This window comes from Protopterus annectens, chromosome 3.part1, assembly GCF_019279795.1.
Source record: "Protopterus annectens isolate FY-2018-M chromosome 3.part1, PAN1.0, whole genome shotgun sequence".
NCBI classification, from domain to species: domain Eukaryota; kingdom Metazoa; phylum Chordata; order Ceratodontiformes; family Protopteridae; genus Protopterus; species Protopterus annectens.
This window is the reverse complement of record NC_056732.1, coordinates 242,774,142-242,791,225: the sequence shown is the minus strand read 5'-3', so window position 1 is coordinate 242,791,225 and position 17,084 is coordinate 242,774,142. Positions and strand designations below refer to the sequence as shown.

General features: G+C 43.1%; 1 protein-coding gene across 5 annotated transcripts in view; it reads right to left on the bottom strand.

Moving 5' to 3' along the window:
* PIK3R4 (phosphoinositide-3-kinase regulatory subunit 4) overlaps nucleotides 1–17,084 on the bottom strand; it is a 1,126,702-nt gene that overhangs the window by 173,406 nt on the left and 936,212 nt on the right. For all 5 annotated transcript variants that reach the window (XM_044066738.1, XM_044066737.1, XM_044066739.1 and 2 more), the window contains exon 18: nucleotides 6,659–6,747. In XM_044066738.1, the coding sequence (XP_043922673.1) occupies nucleotides 6,659–6,747 (89 nt within the window). The remainder of the gene's footprint in view (nucleotides 1–6,658; nucleotides 6,748–17,084) is intronic.

Genomic DNA, 17,084 nt, shown 5'->3' with positions numbered 1-17,084 from the left:
TCAGGAGGATCCACTTGTTCCCAACAAGCACCTCATTCATCCTGGAAATAGTCTCTGAAAAATAAAATTCCTCCAAGAGAGGTAGAGAGGACAGTGTTTCTTCAGAATCAGAGATTTGGGCTTGGGAATCTGCTGTAAAAGAAGCTCCATCTTTGTCAATATCAGAATCTGCTAATAACATTTCCTAATAATGACCTCTGATGAGGATTTCTGAGCAGAGGATTCTCAGCCTGTAATATCTGCCAGGCTATGTTAAGAAAACCATCTTTATGAACAGATACCATGTTTTCAGATCAGCAATATGTAATCTTTTTTTTTTTTTTTGGAGGATATCATCCGAAAAGAAGACTGATTAAGAGATGGCACTTAAGCTTCTTCTGGATCGCCTCCTAGACCCAAAGAAGATGGTTCTCCCTTGCCTGACTCGCAGACTGGAAGAGCTCAAATGGACGTGGCTGAAGGGACTACATCAGAGAAATATGGAGAAACAAATGAGTGATCTGATCTGAGAAACAATGGTTGGTCACTACAGGCTCACTCACTAACAGCTGAGGCACCATCAAACAAGGCATATATGCATGCAAACTCCACTGCCCACACCACCACACAAAGTCCATTCACCTGTGTCTCACAGCCACTAAGGCCTAAACATAAACCCAACATATCAGTCATAGGAGACTCCATTGTGAGACACATACATGTGCTCCTCACCAGGCTGGATAAGGAGAAAGTCACGTTAGTTGCCTGTTGGGTGCCAGAACCTGCCATAGTACCAATGTACTCAAATCTCTCAACAGGTACTGTTATGATTCTGTCATAGTCCATGTTGGAGTGAATGACTTGAGATGTACCTCCCTAGACTCTATGAAGAGAGACATGATCAAGCTTGCTGAGTATGTGTCCCAGGAAGGTATGTTTCTAGCCTTAAGCAGCATTCTACAGTCACCCAGAATGATGCCTCAGTACAAACAGAAAATGATGGACCTTAACAATTGGCTTAGTTTCTGGTGTCATTCCAAGGGGATCCAGTACCTGACAGCCTGGGATCACATGACTGCCAAGCCACAACACTTTGCCAAAGATGGCCTGCATCTGTCTCCCTTGGGCTTCAGACTCTTGGCAAAGGCTCTTGTCTCTCCCATAGTGCCTTTTTTAGGTAATGCTATGAGGTCAAAATTACCAACATGAAAATTTCATCAAAACGTAAATTAAAGGTCATGATGCTAAACATTAGGAGTCTAAACATGTGAAACTGCACTCATTTCAAGCATTCTTAAACCTGGAAGAAGCTGACAATTGTGCAGCCACAGAAACATGGTTCAAAGCTGTGGGGAACACTCCAGCTATACTAGCTTACTCATCTCATCATTCATTCAAACTCCAAACTGTGGGCAGCAAAACAAAAGAAGGTGGAGTTGCAATATATATATATATATATATATATATATATATATATATATATATATATGGGCTGGTCAAACAGTATGATGCAGAGGAAATACTCCAAATGCAGTTAACAACTGACAAGACCCCTATTCAAATCATAGCTAGATAGAGGCCTCCAACTCTGACTCAAGATGCCCACTCCACCTAACTGGACCTCTTCGAATTTATCAAGATTCAACCATTTACCCGGATCCTGGGTGACTTTAACTATCCAACCATAGACTGGAAAAAATACAAATGCCCAGAGATTCCTTGATTTCGTCAATGCAAATGCCTTGGACCATTTGGCTGACACCCCACAATAGGTGAAAATATCTCGGACTTGGTATTAACCAACATGAGTAACCACTGTAGCATCACTACAGTGTCATCATCCCTGGTAATATCCGACCACAAAGCAGTCAGTTTCGAAGACACCATTTCCTCCCCAGCTAGGTTCAACCAATAAACTTCTCCAAAGCTGATTACAACCTCCTGAGGGAAGGTATAAACAGCTTCATAGCCCCCTCCCCCTTCACAGGAACTGGCACATATGTCCAAACCTACACCAAAGTACTATAGGAACATTTATATAGCTGCATGGAATCAGGAATACCAGACAGGATGAAATCATCCTCCTCATGGAAGAGTAAACCTGTCTGGCGGACATGTACAACAAACTCTATAATAAAAGGAAACAACTGCTGTCCAGGAGCAGGTGTCTAACTGGAACCATTCTCTCCTTAGCTAGAACAAGCAAATAAGAGCACTAGTGAAATCCTCCACAGCAAACTTCGAGTCCAAAATGGCCACATCTACTAAAGACAACCATAAGGCTTTCTTCACATATGTCTGCAATCTCAAGGGAAGCACCCAGATCTGCTCAGAACTGGTGGTCAAGGACACCACATACACAAATCCTGTAGATATCAGCCAACCTGCTGGCAGACAGGTTCAGTAAAAACTTCACTTCTCTGTCCTCCACATCAGTAAAACAGGACATTCCCAGTATCTGTAGTCATGTTACATTGCCTAGTCAATTTGTCAACACTGTTTTAAAAATGTATGATTATATTACCTGCTTGCTCAACTGGAGCCTGTAAACTGTGTGTAACTTGTAATCATTTTGTGATTTTTACTGTATGTTCTACCTTGGTGCTTTTCTCCCCGGGCCTCCGCTGAAAATGGACATGTATCCAGTCGGACTATCCCGGTCAACAAATGTAAAATAAAATAAATAATCTGGCCCCCTCCCCTTATATCTAGGGAGCAAGTCATCACTGCCCTCTCTCAAAGACAAAAAATACAGCCTCCATGGGACCCGATAACATCCCATGCTAAATCCTACATGAACTCAGGCAGGAACTTGCAGCACCATTAAGCACCCTATTCAACCAAAGCAAGAGTACCGACTTCATCCCAGCTGAGTGGAGGACAGCTATTGTCATCCCTTTGCACAAAAGTGGATCATCCACCGATCCAGGAAATTATAGCCCCATCAGCCTAACTAGCCAGATCTGCAAGTCCATGGAGCAGATTATCATGGACATCATTAACAAGTACATTGGCAACCTCCAAACACTCGATCCCACACAGTTTGGCTTGTCAAGGGGAGGTCATGCCTGTTAAATTTGGTCGACTTCTTTGAGACAGTCACCAAAGCCACAGATGAGGGGAAGACGGTGCACACTGCCTACCTTGACCTGGCCAAGGCCTTCGATACTATTCTCCACTGAGGTATAATAGATAAACTCTCTCAACTAGGCATCAATTCATATGTTACCAGATGGGTAGCAAACTGGCTCACTGATAAAACCCACCTAGTCAAAATAGTGGAAGACACCTCAAGTAGTAGACCCGTAACAAGCAGTGTACCCCAGGGATCAGTCTTGGGGCCTCTACTGTTTGGGATATACTTCTCAGAGGTGCAGGCCAAATCTAGTGGACTATGGCTAAGTTTGCAGATGATTGCAAGCTAGGTGCTGTCATCAATTCCCTTAGTGATGTGGACATCCTCCAACAGGGTCTCACCCAAACAAATGACTGGTGCCAGAAACATGACCTCAAACTGAATGCCAAAAAATGCATCATCATCCCTTTTGGGTTGAGTGACGTCCCCACAAATTATCACAGTGATAATAAGGCACTAAGCACGCAATCAGTTGTAAGGGACTTGGGCACCCAGGTTGATAGCAAACTGACATTTGACCAACATATTGCCTCCACTGTACGGAAAGCTTTCTACATGGCCCACCTCATTAGCAAGGACATCTCATCCAGGGACAAGGTGGTCATAACATCCCTGTATTTTTCCCTTCTAAGACCCATTACTGAGTACAAATGCCCTTTTGGCAAGGTCCTCACAAAGCACATGCAGCAGCTGGAGAGACCACAGAGGCCCCTCACCCGGAGAATCCAGGGTCTCAAACATCTACCCTACACAGACAGGCTAAAAGCCCTGCCCATCTATTCATTCTCCTACAGACTCCTCAGAGGTGACCTCTGGCATACAAAGCAATCTCAGACCCCGCCCTGATGGGACTGCTGCATATCCACAAGTCAAGCTCCACTCAAGTAACCCGCATGCATGACTTCAACCTGGTCTATGACATCAATAGGACTTGTTGGCGGGACAGATTTGTGCCCCAGAGACTCCCCCTGTTGTGGAATAGACTCCCTCTCCACGTAAAGCAGAGCACCTCATTAAACCCTTTTAAGCGTAACCTAGATAACTGGATGGGGAACAGAAAATACTCCCCTGAGATTCTACCTGTGTCCCTGCTGGACAGTGGCATAGGGTGCTGACTTGTTGAAACATGGGCTAAATTCTTGGCTAGGCTTGTAAGGGCCTCAGGGTCAATAGCCTTGTAACTTCCTATGATCCTAAACCTGTGGTGGTCGCAAGGGCTCTTAACTGTTTTTTTTTTCTTTCTTTCTTTTTAGGTACACTAGGAGAACAGTCAGCATTACCAGAGTAAGAATCCATGTAGCAAATGAGGAAGAAATCTGAATGTCGTAAGCGCTGTTGGAGTCAGTAGGAATAAGCGGTCAGTCAGACAAGTGTTCACAAGCAACACATACACTTCCACTTCCCCTCACATTCCCCTTTTCCCTGTAGAAAAATAAGCAAGACACAAAAAATCCTGTCAGAAACAAAGCACTCTCACAGAAAAGGGTCTATATCACATAGTCAAAGTATTATAACTTCGAACACGGAATGTTCGAACCATTCCGTTCGAAGTTACAAATCTTCAACTACTGATTAAAAAAAAAAAGTAAAAACAAAATAAACTGTTGTAAGATGGGGGGGGGGCAAGCCGCCCTGCACCACCCACATAGGGAACTGTGCCCCCTACACATCTCGCTACTATACCAACTCCGAGACCGTACCACATTGAAATGAACGGAAACCTCCCCTTACGGAGATTTCCGTTTAAACACTCGAACTTGTACAAGCTCGAACTTATGGTCTTGACCATATGGGGTTTGAACTTGTACAAGTTCGACTATGTGACAGGAACCTGAAAGAAACTACACCGGGTAAGTGGTCACAAAATGTACATGAACATTAAAAGCATTCAGAATATTTTTTGCACTTATTGATCCCTTAAATTTACATAAATAATTAAGTTTTCAGAAGCTGTAAACATTTGCCACAAAAGCTGCCCCCAAAGTTAAAAAAAAAGCCTTAATCTAAAACTAGCAGTTCCTGACAGGAAACATCTGATCCCGTCAAAAAAATATCTGGTTTCTTAAAGGGGAAATACTGCATTTAGTCATAAAATGAAATAAAATGTAGCAATATTTCCTTAAAATGGCAATAATTTCTGCATGGAAGGTTCCCCTGAGGGGACTTACTTGACAGAAATGAAGTCTGAAGCAGACTACTACCACTGTGATGCTGAAGCCTCAGAACTGCTTCTTCTTGCGGAGGTAAGAAAATAATGGGGTTTTCTACACACTGACTGCTGATTTCTCTCCAAAGGACTAGCCAATCAATATTTAAGAGTGTTAATGTGGGAGAGAGACAGAGCTTTGTGAAGCTGACTGGCTGCTGTATCCTAGACAAGATACAACCCATATAGCCAAATGATTAATGCAGCACGGGAATGATGAACACCACTGTTTATTTGCAATTTAACTCCATCAGCCTCTTGGTTACTCCTTCTACACCACTTTCATATGACTGTTCAGAAGTACTATTATCCATCCACCCATGAATGTCTTCTAAAGAACACAACCTTCCACCCTTCCTCTATACATTCCAATTACTTGTTCATACAATTTCTCCAACACTACTCAGTGCCACTCTGCGGTCTAAGTTTGAGTTCCACTCTCAGCATTTGCACAGTAAAATGTAGCTATTTTTATGTTTGCCCATGCTGTACCATTCTCCCTTGCCCACTTCTTTATTCAAAGTTGTCATTCTAGAGAAACAGTGGGCAAGTAGTTACTGTCTTAAGGTGCAAGATGTGATTCATAGTAAGCAATAAAGTCCATGGTTTCCAGCATAAATACCATTCCTTGAGTGACTTAATTACCATATTTTTTTATTAATAGAATCCTTTGTAATTATTTCCATTAAAATCTGATTTAATTTCTCCACCAAAAGATGTTTACTGTGGACACCTCTGGTGCCTAGTATGCACTGTTGATTTTTTTTAAAGAAAGCCTACTTGTATATTCATATTATGAGTACATATTGACAGTTAGTTCAAATTAGCATCAGAAGGAAAAATACCACTTATTTAGATCCTTTCTTCCTTTTTTTGTAGTTCCTATTAAACCATTCTTCTCTGAAAACGTTTGTCCCTTCAGAATTTCTATTTATATCGTAATCATTTCTATATGGTTCTTCCATGACTCTCTCACTAGCAGTTTCCCTTTGATCCACATGAAAGCCATTCCCATTGCTCAGCATGACACGTATTACAAATCCCTCATCCAATGGACTTCTGATAATATCCATAGCTACTGGCTACATTACACAAATAAGTTCACAAGTGGTGCCTCAGTAATAAAGGCACTGCAATATCATTAAGGGTAACTGAGGAATAAGCAATCTAATTTCACTTCCAAAGTCTGGCAAAACTATATGCGTTATGATGTCAACAGTGTTAAACACACATGGTTGTTTTCCTTCTGTATAATACTGAATACATTTTAATATTAAAATAATACATTTCCAAACATATAGCAAGAAATACATCCAAAACAGTATTCTTCCTCCTACCTTACTCTCATATCAGAACCTGCAGTTAGTAATATGGGGTTACCATCAGCAGGGCTGCAATATATTCCGTGAACACTGTGAGGTGATGGCTAAAAAGGAAGGAAAATCATCAACATTACGACACGTTATATACATGTATGCATTAAAAAGACTATTTTCTACTCCTCTATGCTGCATTATACATATGGTCACCTATAAATTAGTGAAGGCATTTACAAAGGGCGAGAAACATACTGCTCGCTTCATAATGTCTGTAAATGAGATCTTTAAAAGTGATTTCGTTCTGAGCTCTAAACCTCGTTAGGTAGCAGCTGTAGCATAGACATAAGAAGTCATAGAAATTTGCCTTCCTTTAAGCAGAAATACCTGCCTGCTTAGCTAAAAGCAATGATCTGACTAAACATTCTTGTCTGCTACCACATTTCTTTAAGCACACATACTTAAATATATGTCTATACAATTCTGCGTGTGTGTACATCTATATCTATCTATCTCTATATCTATACACACACACACACGTATACATATGTGTGTGGGTGTGTCTGTGTGTGTGTGTGTGTGTGTCTCTCTCTCTCTCACTCTCTCTCTATAATGCGTGTGTGTGTGCATTATATATATATATATATATATATATATATATATATATATATATATATATAAATATATATATATATATATATATATATATATATATATATATAGTTATATATACATACAAGTCTGACCAGATTTTGTGGGGCATTGTTAGTTGTGTACAGTGTTGGAGTTGGGGAGCTCTAACCAGTTAAGTTACTTTAGTGCAAGGGAGTGGTGAGATCTAGCTGGTGACTTTGTGGCATATCTTGCAATTTTATTGTAGCAGGATTCAAGTTTATGTAATTCAGATTTCTTGAGATTAGTGAGGATAAGGGCACTGTACAATAGGGTGGAGACTAGGTGTGTTTGGGTAATGGCTACTTTGGTATTTTTGGTAAAGTAGTGTTTATTCCTGTATAGAGTACTGAGTTTTTTATGTACCCTTTTCACTGTCTGGGAAATGTGAATATCAAATTTAAGTTTGCAGTCTATTTCTACTCCTAAAAGTTTAGTATGTGTTGATGGGGTGATGATGGTATTGTTAGTTGAAGCAATGAAGAAGGTGTTAAGGGGAGGAGCAACTTTATTAGGTAGGAAGATCATTAGTTTGTTTTTTTAGGGCTTAAGATTAGGTTAGCATTTGTAAGCCATGACTCAACTTCGTTAAAGGCTATGAGTTTTAGTCTGCAGTTTCAGCAGAGGGTGCAAAACAGATCACTGTGGAATCATCTGCATATTGGATGAGAGATGCATGAGTGGTTGCCAGACAGTGGTTGTTAGCAAATATAGAGAATGGAAGTGGGCTTAAGATAGAGCCCTGAGGAACTCCAATGGTGACTGGTAGTAGGGGAGAAAGTGTTTGCTGCCAGGAGACTGCTTGCTGCCACCCTGTGAGGTAATCTTGGAACCATACAAGTGTGGAGTTAGAGAAATGTAGGTCAGTGATGGTATTAAGTAGGTTAGTATGACAGACCATATCAAAGGCTTTTGATAAGTCTAGGAAAACAGAAGAGACATAGTTATTACTAGTTCTGTGGAAGCTGACAATGTTAGTGAAAGACATTAGTGCGGTTGTTGTGCTGTGCTATGGTCTGACACCATGTTGGGTATTTTTTAGAAGACTGTTAGTGAGTAGGTAGTTGGTAACCTGCTTATGAATTACTCTTTCAAGAATTTTAGATAGCGGTGACAATATTGCAATTAGTCTGTAGTTATTTAGTTCAGTTAATGGGCCACCTATATGTAGGGGAATGGGTTTCATTTCAGAATCCTGAAATATCACAATCCTGAACTTCATAATCCAGAACCCAAAAATCCTGAAAATTCAAAACTATAATGAAAATATACAGGACACAAAGAATGACAATATTCCAGTACAAGGACACAGAGAAACACATACAAGACAAAGGATAGCACTTTTCACCAAGCATGGGCAGGGGGGCAAGCCCTCCTGCACCCCCCACACTCCCTGTTAATTAAATATATAAACTCCAACATTGCACTCCACAGAAAAAAATGGTAAACATACCATCACGTGTTCATGACTGCCTGTTGTAACCTTGGTAACATTCCTTTTTAACTTGCTATACTACAACATAACTCATGATAGTGTAGTGAAGTGCAATCCTGGAGCTGATATATTTAAGCAGCAGGGGATGTGGGGGGGCAGAGTCCCCCACATAGGGGGTGCAGGGGGGGGCTTGCCCCCCTGCTTATATTTGGTGGAATGTAATCTGGTTTGTGTTCTCTATAGTCAGTATATGTATCCTGTGTGTTTTCAGTCTTTTGTGATTCAGGATTTTGAATTTTCAAGATTTTGGGCTTCCAGATTATGAATTTTTCTGAAATTCAGGACTGTGATATTTCAGGATTCTGAAGTGAAACCAGGAGAATGATAGAAGAGGTTTTCCTGATGGGAGGTACCTGGTGTTTAGCTAAGGATCCCTTGATTAGTAGTGAGACAGGGTATGCTATACCTTCTGCTGTTAACTGTAAGTATTTGGCAGGTAGACAGTCAGCAGCCAGTCTGGTGGGTATTAACTTTTTCAGTAGTTTTTTGATAGTGCTAGTTCACACTGGTTGGAGAGAGAATATTGGTGAATTATTTTTTGTGGGGATGGAGGGTTTGGTCGTTGAGGGAGTTTGATTTTTGGATAGTTCTAGGATGGTTAATGTAAAATATTTGTTAAATTGAGTAGCAATATTGTCTGAGTTGTTGGTAGTGGTGGGAGGGGGTGTTCCTGTTTTACCGGTAGAAGGATGTTGTTTATAGTGGACCAGAATTTTTGTGGATTTTTGTAGTGCCTAGACTGTATTTCAGTGTAGTAAATTTTATCTGTTTTAATTTGTTTCTTAGCTTTGTTTCTAAGTTCCTGGTAAGTTTGTAATGTTGTTTGCAATTTATTTGATTTCCAGGTAGTCCATGCCTTATCTGTACGTTTGAGAAGATTTAGTGTTTCTTTTTGTAGCCATGGGGCATAGTTAGATTTTACCCGTACGTATCTAGTGGGCACTTGGAAGTTTAGAATGGAGAGGAAGGTTGTGCTGAAGTAATTAACGGCTTCTTGAAGTTGTAGGTGTTTTAATGGTATCCAATTATAATGTTTAAGCATATCTACAAGTTTGTTGGGGTTAAGCCCTTTTTTGTTTCTTATTTGTAGCAGAATATGTTCTTTGGCCAGGTTTGCTCTTTCTGACCAAATAAGTGGGACAGTGATTACTGAGGGAGTCTGGGAGACCACCTGAGTAGGGGTAAAGAGCTGGTCTGTTTGTTAACATCTAGTCTAAAGTGGAATGTTTGTTGGAGGATTTGTTAATTCTGATGGGTCATTGGATGAGTTGTGAGAAGCCATGTAGGTTTATGCAATGCTTGGGATTTGGAGAATTGCAGTCTGACCAGTCTATATTGAGATCACCCATTATCAGTGTTTCCTGGGGTAAGTTATTGCTACACCATTGTAGGATGTCTTCTAGCTTTAGGATATTACCCCCTGGTGGCATATAGAGACTTATATATATATATATATATATATATATATATATATATATATATATGTTTTTTGGGGTTGATATTTAGCTTGACAGTTATCATTTCTGCATTTTTAAGTTCTAAGGTAGTGATAGAAAGAAGTTATGTACTCACCATAATGTTCCATCTGAGTAGTTATACTTCATTTTTCTGCAACCTGTGGGTATACGGATCCATATCGGATCCGAGCCGGCAACTTTTTTTCTAGCATCTGCTTCAAGCTCAGAGCTCCTCCCGCTACCCATAATACACCACCATCTCCTATCTTCCCTCAGATCGAGTTTGCTGCAACTATACAGATCAGCAACTCAACTAAATAACCTAACATGCTTAGTCACATGAAAAGGTCAGGGGGACGGAGGGTGGGAAGGATGCAGAAAAATGAAGTATAACTACTCAGATGGAACGTTATGGTGAGTACATAACTTCTTTATCTGAAGTAGTTAACTTCCTTTTATCTGCAACCTGTGGGACAGAGTCCCCAGCTACTCAACAAATCCTGGGAAGCCCTCATGGAAGGATATTCCTGAGCACCGCAGAGCCAAAGGATGCTCTCCCTCTGGAAATCAGATCTAACTTGTAATGGGAGATGAAAGTATGAGAATTTGCCAAGTTGCTGCTGCACAAATGTCATCCAAAGGAACCTTAGACCAAAAAGCAGTGGAAGTCGCCATGGACTTGGTAGAGTGACCTTTAATCAGACCAGGAAGAGATAACCCCTTGGGTTAGTAAATGTGTCGAATTGAAAGAGTGATCCATCTGGCTAAAGAAACCTTGGAAATGGCCTTGCCCAAATGAGGTTTGGAAAATGAGACAAATAATTGATTGGACTTATGGAAGGGTTGTGTTCTATGAAGGAAGAAACAAAGTTGTCTATGAACATCTAACAAATGAAGTGTACATTCCCCTTTGTACTGAAAATTTGGAAAGAAAACAGGAAGATTGATTGTTTGGTTTATGTTTGATTGAGATGCCACTTTGGGTAAAAATGAAGGACTTGTATGGAGAGAGACCCTGTCCTTATGGAAGACCAAATAAGGAGGCACGGCAGACAAAGCCTGTAGCTCAGAGACCCTCCTAGCTGACGTAACAGCCACTAGGAATGCTGTCTTCCAAGACAAAAACTTTACATCCACTAATGCAGCAGGTTCAAAAGGAGGAGATACTAATGACTGAAGAACCAAAGTGAGATCCCAAGGAGGAACCGAAGCTTTGATGCGAGGGCGCAGAAGGAAGGCGCCTTTTAAAAAGGTTTTACATAGCCTAGAAGAAGTGAGTGCAATCTTATTCTCACCTGCATGAAAATTAAAAATAGCTGCCAGCTGTACTTTCACCTTGGAGGAGCTAGCTCCTTGCTGAAAAATACTAGTTAAGAAGTTCAACACTGCTGGAACAGGGGCTGTAAAACGATCCAGGTTTCTCTGAGAGGACCAGATAGAGAAACGTCTCCATTTACTGTAATAGACCTTCCTAGTGGAATCTTTAAGAAAAGCCACTAGTATAGATTTTACAGGAGATGAAAGACCAGGAGTCCTGGCAATCAAGGGAACTGGAGCAGCCAAGCTGTCAGCTTTATACTGTCCAGATTGGGAGGGTAAGCACCCGAAGGATTAGATATTAGATCTGGACAGGGATCCAGAATCCACGGAGGTGCTAGAAAGTGAGACCAAAGGAAGTGGAACCAAACTTGACAAGGCCAGAATGGGGCAATGGGGATCACTATGCACCCAGGTCGACAGGCTTTCTAAAGAAACTTCAGAATGAGTAGTAACGGTGGGTAAGCATACAGTAACCCGGGGGGGCCAAACTTGGACTAGAGCGTCTCTGGGGGCATCCCCTGGTGAGGGAATCAGAGCGAAGAACTCACTACACTTCACACTGGAAGGAGATGCAAAGAGATCGCAGCAAGGCTGTCCCCATGCAAGGAATATCTCCTCCGCTACTGACTGTGTCAGAGACCACTCGTACGGCATCAGAACAGCCCGACTCAATCTGTCCTCTAAAATGTTGGAACGTCCCGAGATGTGCGTTGCAATCAGAAACCGACCGGTGGAAATCGCCCACTCCCACGCTCTCATGGCCTTGCGACACAGAGGATAAGATCTGGTTCTCCCCTGCTTGCTGATATACCAGACAACCGACATGTTGTCTGACTGAATTGCAATCGAACCCAGAGGAACGACAGTGTGGAAGGCTTTCAACACTAAAAGCTGCCCTAATCTCTAGAACATTTATGTGCAACCTGGTCTCTATCTGTGACCACGTGCCTTGGACTCTCCTTCCCAAACAGTGTCCTCTCCACCCGAGTTGGGAGGCATCTGTGGTCACTGTGGCTTGGGCTGGAGATGACATGAAAGGGCGTCCCGCTGCAACCTCCAGTTAAAGGAGCCACCAAAGGAGAGATGTCCTGCAGGTGTGACTGACTTTATCAGAAAATCCATGGGCAGGTCTAGCCAAGACCATTGGACAGCTAGAGTCCATTGAAGGACCCGCATATGGAGGCATGTGCAAGGGAAAATAGAAATCGAGGCAGCCATGGAGCCCAGGGCCCGAAGCACATCGCTCGCCTTTGGAAATTTGAGGTTCATGACTGTAATCCCCAGCCGATCTGCCAAGAGGAGAAAGTAGTTTCAGGCCAGACACAGAAGACGCTTGGTGGACGCATCGAAGAGCCAGTCGTCCAGGTAAGGAAATACCTGAATTCCCTGAAGCCTCAGGTGAGCTGCTACTACTACCATTACCTTGGTGATCACCCTGGGGGCTGTGGTGAGACCAAAGGGTAGAGCTCTGAACTGGAAGTGACTGGCTCCCAGTTTGAAGCGAAGAAACCCCCTGGAGCTTCTGTGGACCTTGATATGGTAGTAAGCATCCTGGAAGTCTAACGAGCACATCCCCTCGCACTCCCGGAGATAAGGTAGAATGGACTGTAGGGTGACCATCCAGAACTTTTGTTTGGCGACAGACAGGTTCAAGATTGAAAGGTCCAAAATGGGCCTGAGGTCCCCTGTCTTTTTTGGCACTAAAAAGAACCTGGAGTAAACGCCTAATCCGGACTGTTCGAGGGGGACCGGTTAGATGACTCGTTTGTGAAGCAGTGTTGAAACCTCTAGAGCTGCGGCCTCCCTGTGAGTGGGTGGGACATCCGGGTGGCGTATTGTAGCACTTGGCGGGGCAACAAACAGAATAGTGTAGCCTCTGGATATTATTTGTAGCACCCAACGATCTGCAGTTATGGACTCCCATGCCACTGGGTGCAATGATAATCTCCCCCCGACTGCCTCCAGAATAGGACAGTCGGGCAATCCCTCGGGTGCTGAGTGGGCTTGTCAGGAAAAGGTTCCTGGGACCCACTCTACCTCTGGGTCGGCGTCGATCCTGTCCCCCTCTGCCTCTGGGGGAAGAGTTGTCCTGATACTCTCGAGAAAACTGTGATTTCAGGAACCACATCTTCTTTTGCCCTCTTTGGTTCCTAGAAAAGGACCGCTGAGGTTTAGAGAAGCAGACCCCGATGGCAGACAAAGTCTTCCCATCTTTTTCGCTCTGGACAAGAGTGTCATGTACTGTCTTCCCGAAAAGGGAGGAACTGTCGTAGGGCGCATTAGTAAAAGACGCATTGAAAGGGTCCGCAAACTGACACAACCTGAGCCAGGCATGATGCCTCATGGCTACACCTGTCCCAGCCACTCTAGCTGCTCCTTCCGTAGCGTGGGAAAGGAGACACATGGACATGTTTGATACCGACTTCAGAGTTGACATTTTCGCAGAGAACAGTTGTTTGTCCTGCTTCAATAAGGACTCTGGGGGAGACTCAGCGAATTCCGAAACAAGGTCTCGCTGCAGCCATATCACATGTGCCAAATAGTTCAGCGCACGGATGGAAAAGGTCGCTGACGAATAATCAAGCTTCCCAAACCTATCCACCGACCTGGACTCCTTGTCCGGAGGGTGGACTGAGGAACTCTCATGCACCAGTTTCTTGCCGCTGCAACCATCATAGCATCAACGGGGTCTCCTTTAGACCAAGGTTGTCTGTCTGTTGATGGGAGGAGAAAGAATATTGGAGCAGATGCTAGGAAAAAAGTTGCCGGCTCGGATCCGATATGGATCAGTATACCCACAGGTTGCAGATGAAATGAAGTTAACTACTTCAGATCTATTGATTCTATTGAGAGGTGGCTTTTAAAGAGTAGTGCAACACCACCACCTCTTATAGGTTCATGGGTAGGTACTAGGCTATCTGTCCGAGGGCATTTACAAGCCTAACAAAGTGTGTCAGCTTTCACTGCCCCATTGATTAATTAAATGAGCCTCTGTCAAGAAGAGCCAATGAAGTGATCCCAGGGGTGTATTTTCTGTTACCCATCCACTTGTCAAGGTTTCTCTTGAAGAGTGTTAGTGAGGGGCTCTGCCTAATGTAGTTAGGAATTTTGTTCCAAAACATGGGAAGTCTCTGTGACAGGAATCTATCCCTCCAGCATGTTCTATTTATTGTTGTGGTGAGGTTTAGCTCACTAGAGCGAGTGGCTCGCAGTGACTTGGATTTGTTTAGGTGGAGCATGTCCATCAATTCTGAGTTGGACATGGCTTTGTAAGTCAGGCAGAGATCACCTGTGAGTAAGCGATATGCGACTGAGTACAACTGGAGTTTTTCCAGTCGGGCTGCATAGGACATATGTTTGAGGCCAGTAATCCTCTTGGTGAGGTACTTTTGTGGTCTTTCCAGCTGTTAGAAGTGTCTTGTAAGGTACATCCCAATTGGGGCATTGTACTCAATGATGGGTCTGATGAGTGATGAGTAGAGGGGCACTATAAGCTCTTTATTACTAGATGCAAACCCTTTAGTAATTAGATGGGCTACAACAGAAGGATTTCCTAACTACTTTGGCAATATGATTGTCAAAGGAGAGATTACTATCTATCTGGGTCCCCAGATCTCTTATTACCTCTTCTGTATTAAGGGGGCTGCCAGCTATGTGGTAATTCATGGGTGTTTTGTTGTTCCCAAACGGGATGACTATGCATTTTTTGGCATTTAGCTTGAGACCATGACTTTGACACTAAGTGTCCGTCTCAGTAAGGCCCTTTTGGAGAATGTCCGTGTCAGCCGGAGAGTCAATTATGGCTCCCAGTTTGCAGTCATTGGTGAACTTCGTTAGCCATAGTCCTCCTGTGTTTGCCTGTACTTCGGAGAAGTATATGCCGAACAGTAGGGGTCTCAGGACCGAGCCTTGTGGGACACCACTTGTGACTGGTTTAGAGTCAGACCTGGAGCCCGCTATTCTTACCGTGTGAGCTCTCTGTAAGCCAGTTGGCAAACCATCTCGTGACGTAGGGGTTTATGTTCAGGCTGGTGAGTTTTTCTTTGATTACTCAGTGGGGAATGGTGTCAAAATCCTTGGCGAGGTCAAGGTAGGCTGTGTGAACTACCTTCCCCTCATCTATGGCCTTGGTGACTGTCTCGAAAAAGTCAATCAGGTTTAGTAGGCATGATCTGCCGTTAACAAAGCCGAACTGGGTTGGGGTCAAGTGTTTGGCGGTTCCCAATGTCTTTGTTAATGAGTTTCATGATGATGTGCTCCATAGCCTTGCAGATCAGGCTAGTCAGGCTTATGGGGCGATAGTTACCAGGGTCAGTTGTGGCCCCTCCCTTGTGGACTGGAATAACCGTTGCTGTGCGCCATTTTATGGGCATGTAGCCTGTGGAAAGGCTGAGGTTGAACAATGTGTTTAGGTGGGGGGTTAGTTTGTTCTGTAGTTCGTGCAAGACGTAGCCTGGGACACCATCTGGCCCCATTGATGCTGTGCTTTTGGCTTTTGAAAGGGCTGTTTTCACCTGTGCGTCTGTGATTTCCGGGACACTATACTTTTCCGGTATTGTTGTGGGCCCTTTTGAGGGTGAGAGGGGGGTGAAGTTTGCACTGAATTTATCTGCCAGGATGTTGGCAATATCAGTGGGTTCAGTATATTTTGTGCTATTTTGCACTAGCTCAGAGCATATCTGCGAGTTGCCACTTAGATTCTTGACATAGCTAAAAAAGGCTTTGTGGTTATCTTTCGAATGCTTGGCTATTTTTCTTTCGAAGTTAGCCTTGGAGTATTTTATGAGGGACCTTAGTTTCTTACTGATACCGATCAGGGATGTCTTTCCTTCTTGGGATTTACTTTTTTTCTGAACTAGTTTCCTCCTTCTATTGTATAGCCTGCTTATGGCAGAGGTCCACCAGATTGGTTTCCTTCTCTTAGGGGAGTGAGTCTTGGTTTTGCTAGGGATGGCATGATCCATGCATCCTTGTAAGTGCTCATAGTGAGCATTTGTAAAGGGTCCTGCATCTTGGACACTGTTATCCTTTAGCGTGGGGACTGTAAAACTTACCACCTCTGTCTTAAGTAAGGTGAAGTTTGCTATAGAAAAGTTTTCCACTGTGGTTTCCTTGGTTGGAGGTGGTGGTGTGGTGTGGACATCCAGAGTGATTAGTTTATGGTCTGATCTAACCAGTGATGGGTTGACCTCCGGTGTGGAATACCTGTCGCCCATGTTGGTGATGACCAGGTCCAATATGTTTTCACCTCTGGTAGGATAGTTTACCAGCTGATCCAGGGCATTTGAGTTGATGAATTCCAGGAAGCGCTGGACCTGGGAGTTTGTACTTGAGTAGTTTTCCCAATTAACGGTAGGATAATTGAAATTGCCCAATATCAGGGTGTTTGGTAGGACCTTCATGTTTTCCAGTGTCTCCAGAAAGGCGGAGTGGTGGTCCTGGGTCATGGAGGGTGATCTGTAGCAGGCCATAGCAGGCCACAATTTGTTTGTTCTGTCACTAT